Source organism: Salvia splendens, chromosome 4 (genome assembly GCF_004379255.2).
Source record: "Salvia splendens isolate huo1 chromosome 4, SspV2, whole genome shotgun sequence".
NCBI lineage: Eukaryota > Viridiplantae > Streptophyta > Magnoliopsida > Lamiales > Lamiaceae > Salvia > Salvia splendens.
In genome coordinates, this window is record NC_056035.1 from 6,188,274 (window position 1) to 6,207,755 (window position 19,482).

Consider the following 19,482-nt stretch of genomic DNA (forward strand, 5'->3'; position numbering starts at 1 on the left):
CTTTTTATTTGATAGGCCCAAATAATTGGGCTAAGCCACTTAATAAGCCCAACTTTAGTAAGAGCAACTGAAATTTCTCTTTGATGATTGATGTATCGTCATCTACTTCTTCCTCTTCAAGCGCCGTTCCATTAAATTCTATCCCTCTCTTCAACACCTTCAACACCTAAACTAATGGTGTCTACTTCTGCGCTTTCTCTCTCTTCTCATCTAGAGGTACGCCATACATCTCCTCACTTCTACTTTAGTTAGTCTTCTGAATTTTGTTTAAGGTTTGATTTCTGCTATCTCAGATTAGTTTCGCTTTTAGAAGCAAACACACAACTCAGCTATGGACCCTGAGCTCCACCAACAGCTCTTCGCTAAGGCGCAGGGGGGCGGATTTGGGCCGCCATTTTACTCTAGTTACCATCAATTCCGAACCATTAAGCTCTAGAAATTTCGAAATCAGAGCGGCGGCGGCCGGCGGAGGCAGTTCCAGGCGTAGCGGTAGTTCTCGTAGGATTTATCAGGAGTCTCAAGCGCAAGCTCCCATTGCTCCGGTCACACAAGCTGCTTCCTATATTTTGCCTGCAGGCGCATTCGTAATCGCCACTTTTGGTATGCCTTTCGCGCGTTATGAGTGTTTACCATTTTTTACTGGTTTAGATGTTTTCGGCAGTTTTAATGTGCGTTGGTCGTTGTATTGGATTCCATCATAGCTTGCATCTCTTTGATTATTTGATTTATGGAAAAGGATACTTGGCTTATTTGTAGAATTTGGGGGAAGTGTAGGATTTAGGATACTTTGACCAATTTGCTTGCATTTGATGTTTTGTGGCAGTTCGGTATTTTATTATTTGAGTTTAACTTGATTTATGCGCTGCTCCCTGTATAGCAGTGTTCAAGGCATTATGCTCGATTGGAGATTTTATCAAATAGTTAGTGTAGTAGCCACTGCTCTAGAGTTGTCATAATGTAATTTGTGTTGACCGTCCGAGGGAGTTCTGTAGTTCTCAATTGGTAACTAATCTGTGCTTTCCAGCTGACAGTTTTATGGAAATTGGTGGAGAAAATCCTAGTGCCAAAATCGACTAAGTCTGTAGCCGAAGAGGATAAGCCTGCCTCTGGGGAGAAGTGGTCTTTCTCTCAGGGGATAAACTTTTTGTCACCTTCTGGTGCCAAAGTTGAAAGGGAATCCAGAATGAGGTTAAATGATTTTGCCAGGGAGCTTAGATCATTTAGCAGCATTGACATGTCAGGTATTGGAAAGTTTATTCTGTGTTCAGTTGAAGCTGAATTTTCCACTATGAAAAACCATTGGTCTAACGCTAGACGGTGCTATTAGGTCGCAACTTTGGAGATGAAGGGTTATTCTTCCTAGCTGAGAGCTTGGCGTATAATCAAGTAAGAGTTTATTTAAACTATATCTTGTTCAGCTATAAATCACCTTGGAAGATTTCTGCCATTTACTCCCTACTTGTAATCTTGTATCATTTGCAGACTGCAGAAGAAGTGAGTTTTGCTGCAAATGGGATTACTGCTAAAGGAATAATGGCTTTTGATGGGATATTACAGTCAAATGTTGCTTTGAAATCTCTCAACTTGTCAGGAAACTCTATTGGAGATGAAGGAGTGAAGGTAGACTTACATAGATAGCTCTATTTGTTTGGAATTATACAATTATTACATGTTAACTCTTACACTGATGTAAGTATATAATTACTCAATTTTGTTTATCTATTGAATACTGTTTGACCTAACCTCTTTCATGGTTCAAAGTTTTAGTCCCACTCAAACAGTTTTTATTTATTTATTTTATTTTAGATTTTTTATTGTTGCAGTGTTTATGTGACATTCTGGTGAAAAATTCTGGTATTCAAAAGCTACAACTTAGTAGCAGTGCATTTGGAGATGAGGTTAGCTTACTTTTAGTCTTTGAATATTTATTAAGATTCAGACATGTTCCATAATGTGAATACCTTGGTAACAGTCATGAAATAGCCTAATTTATTGTTCTCACTTTGTATGTGTAGGGAGCAAAAGCTATTGCTGAGATGTTGAAGAAAAATTCGACCTTGCGTATCATTGAACTTAATAACAATCTAATTGACTACTCTGTATGAAATTATATCTTGTTGTACTACACACAATCTCAGTTTGTGTCAATACATTGAGTCTTACCACTGATTCTGTTTGTATTAACTTTGGAAATGGAGGTAGGGATTTTCAAGCCTTGCTGGAGCACTTCTTGAGAACAAGACTATACTGTCTATATACCTCAGGTAATGATCTATTTCACCAAAAGACTGCTTAATATGTTTTAACGAATGCATAAATATCAAAGAACCGATGCCTAATTACCTTCTCTTGGTATAGTTTTCTGAGAACATGAATTTTCTCCTTTAAGAAGAAACTTGTCTTCATTTGTGTAAATATTTATTTTTGTTCTATTCCAGTGGTAATTATGGCGGTCCCCTAGGTGCATCTGCACTGGCGAAAGGGCTGGAGGGAAACAAATCCTTGAGGGTATATTTTTATAATTTTTCTTTGTTTGAATTGTCTCATCTTAAAAATTATGTCAATCGTGCAATAGCCTAGAAAGAAGAAGACTTGTGCATTGTAAAGCTGCAACACCATATTCATATGAACTTTGTCCCCCTGGAAAATACACTGCCTAATTTGCATAGACAAGTGTTTGTTCCAACTTCCATGGATACATCATGTAAAAAGTGTGGGTGCTTGCATATTTCTTGATGGAAATAAGAGTGGCATCTTATGTATTGCTATTGGTTACTGGGCATGGGATTTCTGCGATGAAATATTACAATGGGCTGTAAATGTGCAAGACCTGTTTCCATAAAATTTTTTAGATTCATTACCGAGGTCAGTGTTTCACTGTAATTATCTAGGAACTCTATTTGCAAGGGAATTCTTTTGGAGATGAGGGTGTCATTGCTCTAATGTCTGGCTTGTCTTCTCATAAAGGTCAGTTGCAGCCACTTTCCTTCTGATGCGTACTGCAGCAGATCTGGCATTTAATATGTTCATGCAGGGAAGCTTACCGTCTTGGATCTTGCAAACAATTCGATTGGTGCACGTGGAGCCTCTCATGTTGCTGAGTATATAAAAAAGAGCAAGAGTTTACTGCTGATTAACCTTTACATGAATGATATTGGGGATGAGGTAGTATTTCAAATCTGCCACTGAAAAAAAAATGCAGTTGTGACCTCATGGTTTCAACCCAATTCTTGCCTATTTTGAAAATTGATACTATATGTACTAATTGTTCTCTTATATATTTGCTTCAGGGAGCTGAAAAAGTAGCAGAGGCTTTGAAGGATAATCGTTCAGTTACAAATGTTGATCTAGTAAGTAAATGGAAGTATGGAACTCATTATGATCTGTGAAGTGACTATATCCTCGAATATGTATGCTTGACCCCTGGTAATCCCGAGTTTTTGTGGTACTAGGTAACAATTGTGAATTTATTTGCAGGGCGGAAATGACATCCACGCCAAAGGGATCAGTGCAATTGCTCGTGTTCTGAAAGATAATTCTGTTATTTCAGCTGTGAGTTTCTCACCTTTTGCTTCTCAGTATCTTAGATGTGATGTACATAATAAAAGCCATAAGTTCTGTTCCAGTTGGAAATTGGTTATAATCCAATCGGCCCTGATGGTGCAAAGGCTTTAGCCGAAGTTCTTAAGTTTCACGGGAATGTAAAAGACCTCATGCTTGGTTGGTGTCAGGTATGAACTTATATATAATAGTCTACCACCCTTTTTGAGGATGTATTTGAATATATTCTGTACGGACAATTTTACAGATAGGTGCAACTGGAGCCGAAGATATTGCAGATATGCTGAGATACAATAGCACCATTTCAAGTCTAGATCTCCGAGCCAACGGGCTCCGAGACGAGGTTTGGCTTAGTAATGCTGTCATTAATTGTTCATAATATGATCCCATATATGTTATCACAACTAACAATCTCATGTTCTGCAGGGCGCCATATGCCTTGCTCGCAGCTTGAAAGTCGTAAACGAATCTTTGGTGTCGCTCAATCTTGGCTTCAATGAAATCAGAGTATGAAATGCCTCTTCGAAAATTCTGACTACATAGTGTAGGCTTGTATCATTATTTTATAGCACCATTTCCCCCTCCTGATTCAGGATGAAGGGGCTTTTGCCATTGCTCAAGCGCTCAAGTCGAACGAAGATGTAAGGCTCACATCATTAAATCTCATGAACAATTTCCTTACCAAATTGGGACAGGTAATTCACTTTACATATTCATTTTTTTAAAATAATCAAAACTGTTTAATAATATATCAATGGGTAGCTTGAAATAAACCTGAAAAAACCTGCAGAGTGCAATCACAGATGCAAGCGATCACGTATTCGAGATGAATGAGAAGGAGCTTACTATTGTTTTCTAGATAGGAACATATAATTCTTTTTCCTTTTTTTTTTAGGATTCCATTTGGTGACGGTCTTAAGAGATTAATCCATATTAGATAATACCTTTTCGACAAAATTAACTGGGATTATTTCAATAGGGTAAACTATAAATTTTGACCACTTTATATCATTTTATCGTTGCTTTTGTTGTTGTAGCACGTTTTGTTTGCTTCTTTATTGGTGTAATATGTTTTTGCATGATTAATAATTTACCAGTGGGTAAAAGTTAGTGTTCTTTTTTTCATTTTGGGTTGTTAACAAATCACAACTATTAGTTCCTTTCCTTCCATTATAGTAACATGGCCAATTACTTTTTCCCACTTTCTTCTATAGTATTGCTAGGGGAAGGTGGTGGAAGTAGTATTTATCAGAGCCCCGATAACATTTTTGTTGATTTCTTGGTAGTTTGGAGAAAGTTGAAAATATATTGAAGATTTGCCATTTAAATGTGATACAGTACATGTCAGCATAGTGTTGGTCTTGGTCCCCATGAGTATGGGGTCATCTAACTAACATTGTGTCATGACCGAGAATTCATGCACAACATTGATTTTTTCAGACCTAACTCCATGCTAAAGTAAAAACTAAGTTTTAGTTTTTTTATGTGGAAAAAAATTACAGTATTTCTCCTGAGAAAACATACTGGTAGTAAAATTTCACTTTGTGTGTTACTAAAGATGATTCATTTTTCTTTTCAATTTGTGTTAATCAAGATAATACATTACTAAAAATAGAAATAATTGAATTAAAATAGATTGGAAAGAGTGGTGTTTGAATTGGGGTAGGAAAATGGTGTGTATTTATAAAAAAAAAGAAGCAAAAAAAAAAAAATTCGGTGGCTGGGCCACGAAATGCGGCCCGCTGCAGTGGTCGGCCGCGGAACACACGACTGAGCCGCGTGAAGGCTGCGGCTGCGGCTGTCAAATATCAAGGAAGATACCATGGAATAATCAAAGGAATAATTGATTGATTCAATCACACATTAGCCTAGAATAGATTGATTACATTTATGGTATTTACCATAGTTAAGTAAATGATTGTATTATATATTCTAGGGCTGTAATACATTGAAATCATCAATCAATATACAAAGAAAAACCTTCCCTACTCTTGGCCGATTCTAGCATTCCTTTCACCAATATGAGCCGCCTCTCTCGATTACCATCGTCAAGATGGTATCAGAGCAGGACGATTCAAGCTTGAGACTCAGAGCAATCTCATCATAGTCTCGAATACCTTTCCCGACCTTTTTGAACCCTGCAAAAACAACCAACAAACCTGATGTCAGAATCCGGACCTATCACCCCACATACAAACCAGCCAATAATCCTTTCTGCAAAGCAGTTTGCAGAATTTATGAGACTGAGCATGTCTCAAACAACCCCAAAACAATCGGTTCAAACTGAACCCCAACCAGAGTCATTAGGAGATGTTCACGTACAGGCCAAACTCAATGGGGAGAATTACCCCCTATGGGCGAAATTGATGAAGAGGGCAATCGGAGGGAAGGGCCTGATATCTCACATTTCTGGAGTCTCAGACCCCCCATCGCCGACCGACCCAACTTACTCACGGTGGATTCAGAGAGATCATTGCTGCTTTAACTGGATAATCAACAACATCGACGCCAGCCTCGTCAACGAGGTTTCTCAATACGAAACAGCCCAAGATCTGTGGGAGAACTTGGCTATTACGTACGGAAGCGGCGCCGATCCATTCCAAATCTCAGACCTGCACAGACAAGCATACGGGATGAGACAAGGAAACTTATCGCTGGAAAACCTCTGGCAAAAATTCCAGGGCTTATGGATTTCTATTGACAGCCGCGACCCAAATCCGATGGACACCTCATCCTCCATCGAGAAATACAACCAAATCGTCCAACGGCACCGACTGTACCAATTCATATGGGCACTCGATGAGAGGTATGACAAAATCAAGCGGGAAATCCTAAACATGGATCCCTTTCCAACATCCAAGAAGGCATACGGCATAGTCAGGCGGGAAGCCGTAAACGAAAAACTAATGAACCAAGAAGTCAACGATTCTGGAGTAGGAATCGGACTAGCCACCCTCGACAGAAGCCGAACATACTCCGCCCAGAACCAGCCGCCACCATCCAAACCCTACCGACGGGACGAAGACAAGAGCAAGCTTGTGTGCACCCATTGTGGGGGGAAGAAGCATACGAAAGAAACCTGCTTCCACCTCCATGGATTCCCGGAGTGGTGGGACGACATGAAGAAAGCTCGCCAACAGAAAAATAGTCACCGAAATAATGGCGGAGGAGGCGGAAGAGCAGCGGCTGCCGTCACACTCAACGACCGCACCAACCGGGCCACCTACGCCGATGAATCGGCGGGCGGCATTGGTTCAAGTGCCGCGAATGGAGGAGACGACAGAGATCAATTAACGGTGGACAAGAAAGCAGTGGCATCGGCAACAATTGCTCGAGTATGGTCAGAAGGTAACAATACGATGGGAGATCGAACCGGCGACAGGGAGATGGCGGCGGCTAGGATCCCCACTGGAGAGGATGCAGCGACAGAGGTTAGGGTTTCGAGCGAGGGAGCGGCTAGGGTTCGTGACGAATTTGGGGATTTTTTCCTAAAATCCTCAATTAAACCGAAGCTGCATTCTAACCCCAGAACTCCACCTAAATTACCCCCCAACCCCCGATCCAGAAATTCCTCTCCAAATGCAACCCCATACTCTCCAAAATACCATAATAACCCCCGAGCCATAAATACCTACAACATTACACCCCGTAAAACCCAAATATTACCCAATAACCCCCAAAAACAAAGGCCCCTTGCGGTTTACCCCTCAAAAAATGAAAAATCCAAATCCGACCCACATACTTTTCAGAACCTGCCATCTGTACCCTGTACAAATTCCTTCGATGTCTTAGCCTGCTCCTCCACATCCCAAACTGGCCCTAAAAATCACCATTGGATTTTCGACTGCGGAGCAACTGACACAATGTCATTTGATGTGTCTGACTTTCTGACGATTTCAAAATCGACTAAGTCCTATGTCCAAACAGCCAGTGGGGATCTAGCCCGGGTCCAAGGAGCTGGCACAATCAATATCTTGCCTACTCTACGCCTTTCTAATTGTCTTTTTGTCCCATCATTATCACATAAACTCCTATCAATTAGTCACGTGACTAAGGAGCTTCACTTCAAATTACTAATGCAGCCAAAATTTTGCATGTTACAGGATATCAAGACGGGGACGATAGTTGGGCGTGGCACTGAGCAACGAGGACTGTACTATGTGGACGAGATAGCCCAACAGAGTGCCGCAATGCTAACTCACGGACCGACAGAAAGGCAGGCTTGGCTGTGGCATCGTCGGTTAGGACATCCGTCTATAGGATATCTCCGCATGATTTTTCCTAAGTTAGTTACTCCTATGCACTCTTTTCATTGTGAAACTTGTCTGTTAGCCAAAAGCCACAGGCACACGTTTAAATTGAACAATACGAGAATGAAATCACCTTTTGCTTTAATACATTCTGATGTGTGGGGTCCAGCTCCTATTAGTGGGGGTCAGGGTTTTCGCTATTTTGTGTTATTCATCGATGATTATTCACGTATGACTTGGATATATTTCTTGAAAAATAAGTCTGAAGTTTTTGATAAATTCACTCAATTCTACACCTTAGTCCAGACCCAGTATAACCAAAAAATTCAAATCCTAAGGTCAGATAACGGGGGGGAATTTGTCAACACAAAAATGCAAGACTTTTTTCGGGAAAAGGGTCTAGTTCATCAGACATCCTGTGCATACACTCCAGAACATAATGGGGTAGTAGAGAGGAAAAATAGATATATCCTTGAAATTACAAGAGCCCTCCTAATAGAGTCTAAAATACCAAAGTCTTTTTGGCCCGAAGCCATTGCCACCGCGGTCTACCTTATGAACCGATTACCTACGGGAATTCTAGAATTCAAATCACCCTTAGACCTTTTTCCCCAACATTTCGAGCTACCCTCTTCCCTATCTCTAGAACCTAGGGTGTTCGGCTGTACTGTCTTCGTGCACATCCCTAAGCACGACCGCACCAAGTTCTCACCATGTGCCCTCAAATGTGTCTTCCTTGGCTACGGCAAAAACCAAAAGGGGTATAGATGTTATGACCCAACCACTAGGACAATACATACCACCATGAATTGTGATTTCGTAGAAGGGGAATATTACTATAGCCAATCTAGTGGTCAGGGGGAGACACAACCATCAGATGATAATCATCCGAACATCGACCTACTAAATTGGCTACCTACACCCATGACCGCCACTAGCCCAAGGGAATCCCAACCAGGGGGAGAATCACAGTCACAGTCAAGCCCTGTCACAGACGTTGGTCCAACCGAGGAGGTTAACGACACCGCCGGGCCGTCAAATTCTGTAGAGCAGGACGAGGAGCAAAGTGACACAAACTAACCATCAACCCCGTCATCGATTCCTGAGGTAACTGGTTCTAACCATGATGGTGCATCTTCCGAAAACACTAATCTTGACAGGAACCATGGAACCGAATGTGAAACCAGTGGAGGGTGTGGAGATACGGAACAAACGTACAAGTTACCTACCCGAAGTACAAGAGGAGTTCCACCTCGAAGATTCTCACCAGAATGGAAAGGGAAAAAGGCCAGATATGCTGTAGCATATATCGCCCAAACGCAGCTATCAGAAATGGCCCGAGCTTTTGAAGCTGCTTTGTATGAGGAGGAGGAAATACCACAGTCATTCGAAGAGGCATCGAAACACAAACACTGGAGAGAGGCCATGAAGAAGGAGATAGATGCCCTTGTCACTAATGGAACGTGGGAAAAATGTTCACTACCTAATGGGAAGAAACCGGTTGGATGTCGATGGATATTCACCATTAAAAGGAGAGCAGATGGTTCAATCGAGAGATATAAGGCGAGACTTGTGGCGAAAGGATACACTCAGGTCTATGGAGTAGATTATGAAGAGACCTTCTCCCCTGTTGCAAAGCTAAACACGGTTCGAGCATTACTATCTGTAGCAGCGTGTAAAGACTGGCCCCTACATCAATTCGACGTTACCAATGTCTTTCTGCATGGAGAATTGGAAGAGAATAAGGAAGTCTATATGGAAGTTCCTCCTGGTTTCTCGGCCGAATTCGGAGCTGGCCAAGTGTGTCGTCTGAAGAAAACACTATATGGACTGAAGCAATCACCAAGAGTCTGGTTTGGAAGATTCTGCCAGGCCATATGGTTAAGCAAGGGTTCAAACAAAGTCAATCAGATCACACACTCTTCACAAAGAGACGAGGAGACAAGATAACTTGTCTAATCATCTATGTGGACGACATGATCATAACGGGAGATGACAGTGAAGAAATTCAAAGTCTGAGAGAGAACCTATTCAAGGAGTTTGCAATGAAAGACCTTGGAGCATTGAAGTATTTCCTTGGAATCGAGGTGTTGAGATCAAGGCATGGGATATTCTTGAGGCAGAAAAAGTATGTCCTAGACCTCCTGGTAGAGATAGGTTTGTTGGAGTGCAAGCCAGCAGAAACCCTTATGATTACAAATCATGGCTTGAAGATAGAAGAAGGAGCCGACCTTGCAAATCGAGAATGGTACCAACGGTTGGTAGGAAAACTCATTTATTTGTCACACACTCGACCTGACATCACTTATGCAGTCGGGGTAGTCAGTCAGTTCATGCACCGACCACAGACCCACCACATGGAAGCAGCTTTGAGAATTGTTCGATATCTGAAAGGAACAGTGGGTTACGGAGTGTTCTTAGCCAAAAGAGATGATCTTGAAATCGACGGTTACACCGACGCTGATTGGGCAAGCAATCCCATCGATATGAAGTCCACAGGAGGATACTTCACCTTCGTTGGAGGCAATCTTGTTACATGGAGAAGTAAGAAACAAAAAGTGGTGGCCTTGTCTAGTGCCGAGGCAGAATTCAGAGGAATCAAAAGTGGACTGATGGAGATCATGTGGTTAAGGAGACTATTAACAGAAATCGGCTATCCTCCTACTAGAAAGAGCCAATTATTCTGTGACAACAAGGCGGCAATCAGCATCTCCGAGAATCCAGTACAACACGATAGAACTAAGCATGTGGAAGTCGATCGGCATTTCATTAAAGAAAATCTTGAAGCCGGCACTATCGAGTTCCCGTTTGTACGATCCGAGGAGCAGTTGGCAGATATCCTGACCAAAGCCGTTCATCCGAAGGCCTTCAAGGAAATTTTGGGCAAGTTGAGTATCGGGGATGCCGTTTCCCAACTTGAGGGGGAGTGTCAAATATCAAGGAAGATACCATGGAATAATCAAAGGAATAATTGATTGATTCAATCACACATTAGCCTAGAATAGATTGATTACATTTATGGTATTTACCATAGTTAAGTAAATGATTGTATTATATATTCTAGGGCTGTAATACATTGAAATCATCAATCAATATACAAAGAAAAACCTTCCCTACTCTTGGTCGATTCTAGCATTCCTTTCACCAATATGAGCCGCCTCTCTCGATTACCATCGTCAAGAGCGGCTCCCTCTCGGCTCTCGGCTCCCAGCCACCGATCGTGGCTCTCTGCAGTGGGGGCAGCGCACCCGAGCCACGGGCCACGGCTCTCCCACTGTGGACACTCTAAGTGCCCTTAATTTCTCTTTTTTGTTTTACTCTCATCCACTCCATCTGTCTTCCTTTTTTCGTTTTGTTTTCTTTCTTATATACTATCTGTCGAAATTCTAAATTAAAGCTTTTTTTTTATTTGTTTACAGTTTCAATTTTGATTATCACCTTAATTTATAATTGGGACGTGAGGCTATACATATATAGAGTTCAATGAAATTGGAGTAGTAAGTACAACAGGTTCTATTTTGTTTTAGCTATTTTAATGATAAATATTTTGATATTTCTCTTAACTTCAAAATTGATTTATCGCATATTTTAAAACTCAAAAACACTTACAATATGTCCTACTACTAGTAAAATAACGTGCAAATAATTTCTCAACTCATAATTAATAATCTTACTATTTTTACTTCACATATGGAGTACTCCAGATTTTAAGAAATTATTTAAGTTTAAGAAGAAACAAGTACTATAAAAAGTTGGTGAATACAGTTGTTTTAAATAGTGTTAGTATAAGTAGGTTAGTAAAATAAGCAAATTAAATTATGGACATTTTAAAATGACAAATTATTTGTGGATTTAATGGGTAAAACATTATTTAATCTTTATATTATACAATGTATAAAAGGTTGTACCTGTAAGATTGGACCATAGTATAAATGGGTCAGCCTATTTAGTTCAAAAGACACAACTTGCAAATCTCGATTTCAATGAGTTTAAATTGATTCAGAAACAGTTAAGAGCATACAAAAAAAATGTTATTTCGGTATATAGATAATTTATATGGAGTAATATGTTATGGTTTAGAGATAGGGGTGTTTAATGATCATGTTGAAGTTGTGCACACTCAGTAATTTAAATAAATGTACCATATAACATTTGAACAAAAGTCGAACTTTAACCAATTTAAACATGAAAATTTCAATTAGAATAAAATGACACGAGTTACATTGAGATGCTATAGTACAAATGTATTTTTCAACCTTGGTTGTGTATTATTGAAGTTATTTTTAAGTTCTGAAACACACAGCAATTACAAAAATAAAAATAAAAAAAACTGTTTGAGGTAGCTGTCGTACTTGATGTTAAAGTACTAGTTTGATCTGGGCTTCATTTAGCAATTCCGTGGCCCAAACTGAAATAGGTGCATTTTAAATATCAAAATTCCGAAAGCGGTGATGTGATTGTGATATATTTACATACGATTAAAAGCGAAATGATAACTCTACGATAAAATTAACAACAACAACAATAATAATAGTAATAATAATAATAATACTAATGGTTATTACTATAATAATAATAATAAATATCAAAGAGAAAACTCCTTTCAATTTAATATTGAAAGCATTAACTTTGAAATGTTCCTGTCCAAAATAGAAAAACGTTATATTTTTATATTTGTTGGAACTATTATTTGTATGAAATACTTGGTCGTTTAAATACAATAATTTCATTTTATTATTTTGTTAGATTCAAAAAAATTAGTCACTAGACTCATTACTATTATTGATAGACATTATCTCATAATTTAAAGATAGACCAGTCCCAGTCACAAATTACTCAAATACTTCAATCAAATTACTATAAATTCTCAAATTATAAAAAAATCCATGTTGCAATATCAAACTCGTGTACACTACTGGCATTTTATGAGGGCCTCCTCAGGAATTTCAATTTTCAAATATGGCGGGAAAAGTTTGACTAATTTTTGGCTGATATTGTTTAACTTTTAGCCTGCCAAATCTCTTACAATGAGACACATTATTTCTCACCGCTATTTTCCCCTATTTTCATGTTTGGACGCCTATAAAATATGGGTTACATTTAATTTAGTCTATGGGTAATATTTACCGACAATTACATTCATTAATGCCCATGCAGTCACGAATTTGACTATTTGCATTCTGAATGTGACAATTTGTATTTGGACCACGTAATTCAACTTAAAAGTTGGGCTCTATTTTGGATCATTGAATTTTATCTATGTGAATATATGCGATTAGGATTTCGATGAAATCCTCAAAAAATTATTGGCATATTTATTTAAAACTTTATCTATTAATGAAAATCCCCTCAAAAAATTATTGGCATATTTATTTAAAACTTTATCTATTAATGAAAATTATTGGCATATTTATTTAAAACTTTATCTATTAAAGAAAATCCCCTCAAAAAATTGTTGCCATATTTATTTAAATTTTATCTATGAATGAACAATCCGTTTTTATAGAAAGGGTAATATTATTTTATCTCAAAAAATATCATGTCATTCTCTTATAAATTGTTCCCTTCAAATGTTATGGCTGTCTATATACTTGTCTTGTACGCAATTGCGTATGACGATATTATTTGATTATTAATTAAAATAATTATTCATTTAATTATTAATGATATTTGCAGGCAATGTAATGTGCATAATGTTTTCATTAAAGACAAAAATGTGTGTATGCGCTTATACAAAATCAATTATGTTAACTAAAAGTAGTGCTGAAATTTAAAGACTTTTTCTTGGTTTATATATTGATCGATTGAAAATTCCTAGAGTCAATAGTACATGCAACCAAAGATTCAACAACCACCACTTTCGAAAGGTCAAATTTAGACATAGTTTTTGTTCAATTAATCCAAGATCGAGTTCTAGTTTGTTCTGAATAAAATTATAACGTGTTAATAAAAGTAGCACTTACTATAAATACGCCTATTGAAATCAACAAGTGAGCCAGTATGTCGTAGTTCTTGATCATTTGGGGAAAAGAAATGTTCCATAATCAATTTATTTGTATACTACTCCATTGACTGATGAAAATGAAACGATTTAAAAGATATACAAGAAGGAAATTTCTTAAAACGATTTAATTATCTTATAGTAGTACATAATCAAAATATATGCGTAATCAATTCCATCAATCAATACATTAATGCTTAGCTAAAATTTTAGAATTTTCAAGTATAAAATTGAGATTATGAATATATTAAATTAATATGTTCATCATCATTGTTTTAAAAATTCATAAATAAGTTAATATTATAATAGGAGTATATAGGAATAGATTAGTGTCCAATCTATACAAATATAGAAATAGATTAGTGTCCAATCTATAATATAGAGGAATAGATTAATTAGTGTCCAAAATTTTAAATTGTGATTCAAAGGTTCTATAATTATCTTTGAATACATTTACATCTAAAGCTTGCAATTCTTATGTGTTTTATATATTCAACTTTAACATAGAGTAATTACAAGGGAGCTACACGAAGAGAATTAAATAGAAAGAAATTTATGGACCATATTAACAAGCAACAAAAGTACTTCTAGATAGTGACAATGGCTATAATAAAGCAACCAAAAAAAGTACCCACCTAAAATTCTTACACATATTTGACTCATAAACCAAAATTTATGCAACTCAATCCAACTCAAGTACAATTAAGCCGTGCTTGTTACACATATTTGACTCATAAACCAAAAAATTCTATCTCATTCTTTTACTTGATATTCCATTCTTTAGGAATCATAATTTCTTTTAGAATCACCATTCTATTTCATTTAGCCAAGAAATCACCATTTTTTTTCTTTTTCATCATACGAGAATTATATTGTATTACATTAATTTTATATCATCTCAATTTTATACCCTACATTTTTTTTATAATAAAACTAAATTTTTTAATACATTGATATTTTTTCCAAACGCTACATATACACTGCACGTGCACACACATTAAATAGCAAGAATTTTAGTTGTTACTAGTTGTGAGTTGGTGCAGCCCACATACCAAAATGAGCCGCTCGTAATTTTAGTTATTGAGGGAACATCATTTTAGGTCTACGAACTTTGCCAAAGTATCATTTTAGGTCCGTGAACTTTGAAAATATCATTTTAGGTCCGTGAACTTTGAGTTAGTATTATTTGAGGTACTTTTTTCTATTTCTAAATTTTTTTGGACGAAAATACCCCCAATACCTTAAAGTGTATATATTTTTAATAAATTTATCATATACTCATATTTTTTTATAAATATCTTTACAATATATTTTTGACAAATTTTCTAAATATAATTTGACCTTAAATATTATCACTTAATTTTGTGACATGCAAGTAAAATTGTTTCTTCAATTTTTTATATTATTTTTTAAAAAAATTGAATAAAGAACTTTTCTTTAATAATAAAAAATTGAATAAAGATCTTTTTATAAATATCTTTACAATATATTTTTGACAAATTTTCTAAATATAATTTGACCTTCAATATTATCATTTAATTTTGTGACATGCAAGAAAAGATCTTTATTCAATTTTTTATTATTAAAGAAAAGTTCTTTATTCAATTTTTAAAAAATTAATATAAAAAATTGAAGAAGCAATGTTACTTGCATGTCACAAAATTAAGTGATAATATTTAAGGTCAAATTATATTTAGAAAATTTGTCAAAAATATATTGTAAAGATATTTATAAAAAAAATATGACTATATGATAAATTTATTAAAAATATATACACTTTAAGGTATTGGGGGTATTTTCGTCCAAAAAAACTTGGAAATAGTAAAAAGTACCTCAAATGATACTAACTCATAGTTCACGGACCTAAAATGATATTTTCAAAGTTCACGGACCTAAAATGATACTTTGGCAAAGTTCGTAGACCTAAAATGATGTTCCCTCTTAGTTATTTTAGTTGTCCACTATTGTGGATGCTCTCTGTTTATCTTTCTTAGTTTATTCATCTCTCCTACTTTTCAACACAACTTCTTAATCTCTGTGTCTAAAAGTTTTGTCTCAACATAGTTGAGTCGGAGGGAGTACTCTATTTATCTCTCCCAATTTTCAACACAATTTCTTAATCTTTGTGTCTAAAATTTTTTGTCTAAACTTAATTGGGGGCGGAAAGAGTAGTAATATCTCATGTTGATTTATGAAGCTTCAAAATGCGTCTCAAAATCAAATTGAAACTGAACTGAAATTAGACCTATGAGGCTTATGACTATGAAAACAGTATTGAAAAGCTGAAAGTCTACTTTTTAAAAATGGACTTAGTTTTAACATTCAGTTTGATTTTGGATTTTAAAAATAGAAATAGATTTACTAGTTGTTAACAATTTATATTTTATAATTAAATTTTGCGCACCCTTATTTTCGGTGCAAGTAAAAATTGGATGAATCGTATCAACTCTACCTTATTGTTTATTGCTAATATTTTTTTTATACACGTCCTAATGTTTAATTTTGTTTCATTGTTTCTCTTATATAAAAAAATTATGTATTCTCATAAGTTATTAGGTCATCATATTAAAATTTTGTTTTAAGGGTGCACTTTTTGGTATTCTCTCAGTTGCCTCTTGATTTAGCTTGCTTGTTTTGATTTGTTTAGATTTGACGTGTTCTACTTTTTTGTCCTTGTTAGACTAATTTTTGTTCTGAATTTTGGTTTCTTTGTTCATTAATTGTAGAGCAGTTTGAGCATTTTCTCTTTTATTAAAAACAAGAAATTGTTAGACTTAAAACTTAAAAGATAAATTGAATTTGGACATCCTAACAAAATACTATCAGTCGGTCATTATCTTAGTAGTCGTAGTAGTTTCTTTTAGGAGTTCAAATAAACAATTATCACACTTTCCATTTGCCAGCGGTTGGATTACAAATTACTACTACTACCACTATGTTAAGACAATATTTGATGTGCGTCATTGTTGACGTAAACCACGCTGATGTTGAGGAGTGACGTCACTATGCTATTAGCGGATATTCCGTCCTACACTCGTGGCGTGTCTATTTCGTCATGGGTCCAAAAACAGCATGAGCTTTGTGTGTTGTATTATTCCCTTCTTTTTCACTTTCCAAGATTTTTTTTAAGGGCACCCACAATGGGGTGCCCGATGGCACGTCCGATGGGTGGCCGCCTTAGGGCGCGGCCTACGCCCACGCCCACGCCCTAAGCTTCGGGCGTGGAAGAAGCGCGGACGATGGCCTATCGTCCGCGGCATCGGGCACAATTGTGGGCTCGACGGACGATGGGCGCGGACGATTGCACGTGTTTTTTTATTTTTTTTCGAATTTTGTCTATTTAAACCTTGTTTCTCATGCACTTGTTCATACGAACATCTCGCCTCTCTCATTTCTCTCATCTCTCACATACCAAAATGAACCACGACGATGACACTAGTTCTAGTTCCTCGGAGTCAGGTAGTCCGACCTCAGAAGCCTTAGATGCAGCCGTTGAAGAAGCCATGACGGAATGCTTAGTCGAAATGCAACGCGAGGAGGCGGCGGCGGCGGCGGCGGAGGAGCAGATCCACAAGCCTATTCGACGTCGGACGGTTGTCCGACGAGAACCACGCGGCAACTCACCAACGTCTGATTGCAGACTATTTTGCCGATCAACCACGGTGGGGACCGACTGTTTTCCGCCGTCGGTTTAGAATGCCGCGTTACCTTTTTCTTAGCATTGTCCAGATGTTGGAGTCACGCGATGAATACATGACGTATCGGGAAGATGGCGTCGACAGACCCGGCCTTACACCAGTGCAAAAGTGCATGGCTGCACTCCGTCAGTTGGCCTACGGCACCACGACGGACATTTTCGACGAGTACCTCCACGTCGGGGAGACAACAGGCCGGGAGTGCCTGAAGAGATTTTGTAGGGGAGTTGTGGAGGCCTACGCCGACACATATTTGCGCAGGCCGACTGCTGTTGATTGCCAGGACCTGATAAAGATGCACGAGACGGCGCACGGCTTTCCTGGGATGCTAGGGAGCAGCGACTGTATACACTGGGAGTTGAAGAATTGTCCGACGGCGTGGAGAGGCCAATTCACAAGTGGATACAAGGGCAGCCACCCGACGATGATCCTCGAAGTCGTAGCTGACCATCGGCTCTGGATCTGGCATGCTTACTTCGGCGTAGCCGGGTCGAACAACGACATTAACGTCCTCAACTCATCCACCCTCTTCACCGAGCAATGCAATGGCAACGACCCGGCCACAGTGGCGTATCCAGGATTTTTAATTTAGGGGTACAAAAATAATTACGATTTAAAATTTCAAAATGTGACCAATCTTTTTTTATTTTCCTTGTTATGCCTTTTCAAATATTTTTTTAAATAAAATCTTTGTCTTTATTTTTTTTAATCAAAGAGTTTCATTTTAAATAAAAAAAATCTATTTTATAGTACCACATAAATTATACAATTGAAATACAAGTATCCATGTTTTGTTAATTAGCAATATACCATAGATATGAATATAACGAGGAAGTTAGTTTTATAAATATGGAGTATTTTATAATACTTATTTCAATTTAGTAATTTATATTGAGTTGTTTTTAATTTACAAAAAATATACTTTGTATTAGTCATATAAGTATCTATTAACAAATAATTAATGATAGTTAAATATGAAAGAATACATAATTAAATTAAAAAAGAGAAATTAGTGGTTAAACTAATAAACGTATTTGTTAAAAACAAAATAATTAATAAAACTTAAATACGAATTGAGAAAAAAATAAAATTGAATTAGATATGATATAGATTAATACAAAGTTAAGTTGGAGAAGAGAAAGTCTAATTAAAAGTTGAGAGTAGAAAATGTGCTCAGTAAGTATTGAACTCGGGTCCCTAGCTTGGAGTGAGAGGCAACTTACCACTGGGCTACAGACAAATTTTCTGAATGTTGGACTATATATAATATTAATACACAAAAGTTTGGGGGTACAGTTGTACCCCCTTATTCCAATGTGTATACGCCAGTGCCCGGCCATCGAGTTCACTGCCAACAAGCGTCAATACCACATGGGGTACTACTTGGCCGATGGGATATACCCACAGTGGCCTGTTTTTGTGAAGACAACCAGCTGCCCAATGGGTGAGAAGAGGGTTTTATTTGCGCAAAAGCAGGAGGCGGCGCGGAAGGATGTCGAACGGGCATTTGGTGTGCTCCAAGCACGGTGGGCAATTGTGAAAGGGTCGGCTCGTCTCTGGTTCAAGGAAGTCATCGCCGATGTCATGTATGCGTGCATAATCATGCACAACATGATAGTCGAGCATGAAGGTGGGAGCATCACCGACTGGAACGATGATGAAGGTGCATCTAGCTCGTCCAGCACGGCGACCGAGCCCCCCGCTAGAGGATTACCGACGGGCTTCAATGAGGTTCTATCTAGACAGGCCTCAATGCGCAACCAACAAGACCATGCTCAGCTCATGAACGACATGATTGAAGAAGTGTGGGTCCATAACCGCCGTCGCTGAGTTTGCGTTTTTTTAATTCGTATTATAATGTATTAATTTTTATAAATTAAATGAAGTTTTTTCCAAATTTTTGTAGTTACTTAAATATTCAAATAAAAGAAAATGCAAAGGGCGCGCCTTAGGGCGCCCCACTGCAGGTGGGAGA

At 37.6% G+C, this 19,482-nt stretch overlaps 1 protein-coding gene across 2 annotated transcripts; it reads left to right on the plus strand.

Annotated features, from left to right (window-relative positions):
- Nucleotides 1-85: 85 nt before the first annotated feature.
- On the plus strand, nucleotides 86-4,686 carry LOC121798172 (NLR family CARD domain-containing protein 3-like). 2 transcript variants are annotated; one of them, XM_042197039.1, is made up of 18 exons: nucleotides 86-216; nucleotides 294-600; nucleotides 1,032-1,241; nucleotides 1,328-1,386; nucleotides 1,483-1,620; nucleotides 1,824-1,898; nucleotides 2,016-2,099; nucleotides 2,203-2,264; nucleotides 2,439-2,508; nucleotides 2,892-2,967; nucleotides 3,035-3,165; nucleotides 3,291-3,350; nucleotides 3,478-3,552; nucleotides 3,627-3,731; nucleotides 3,809-3,904; nucleotides 3,988-4,068; nucleotides 4,155-4,256; nucleotides 4,324-4,686. In XM_042197039.1, exons 1-18 carry the CDS (start codon nucleotides 175-177, stop codon nucleotides 4,393-4,395), a joined length of 1,845 nt encoding a protein of 614 aa, XP_042052973.1. In that variant the 5' UTR covers nucleotides 86-174; the 3' UTR covers nucleotides 4,396-4,686. The 2 variants fall into 2 exon arrangements, with proteins under 2 accessions (XP_042052973.1, XP_042052974.1); XM_042197040.1 differs by having other exon boundaries at nucleotides 4,352-4,686.
- Nucleotides 4,687-19,482: the final 14,796 nt, after the last annotated feature.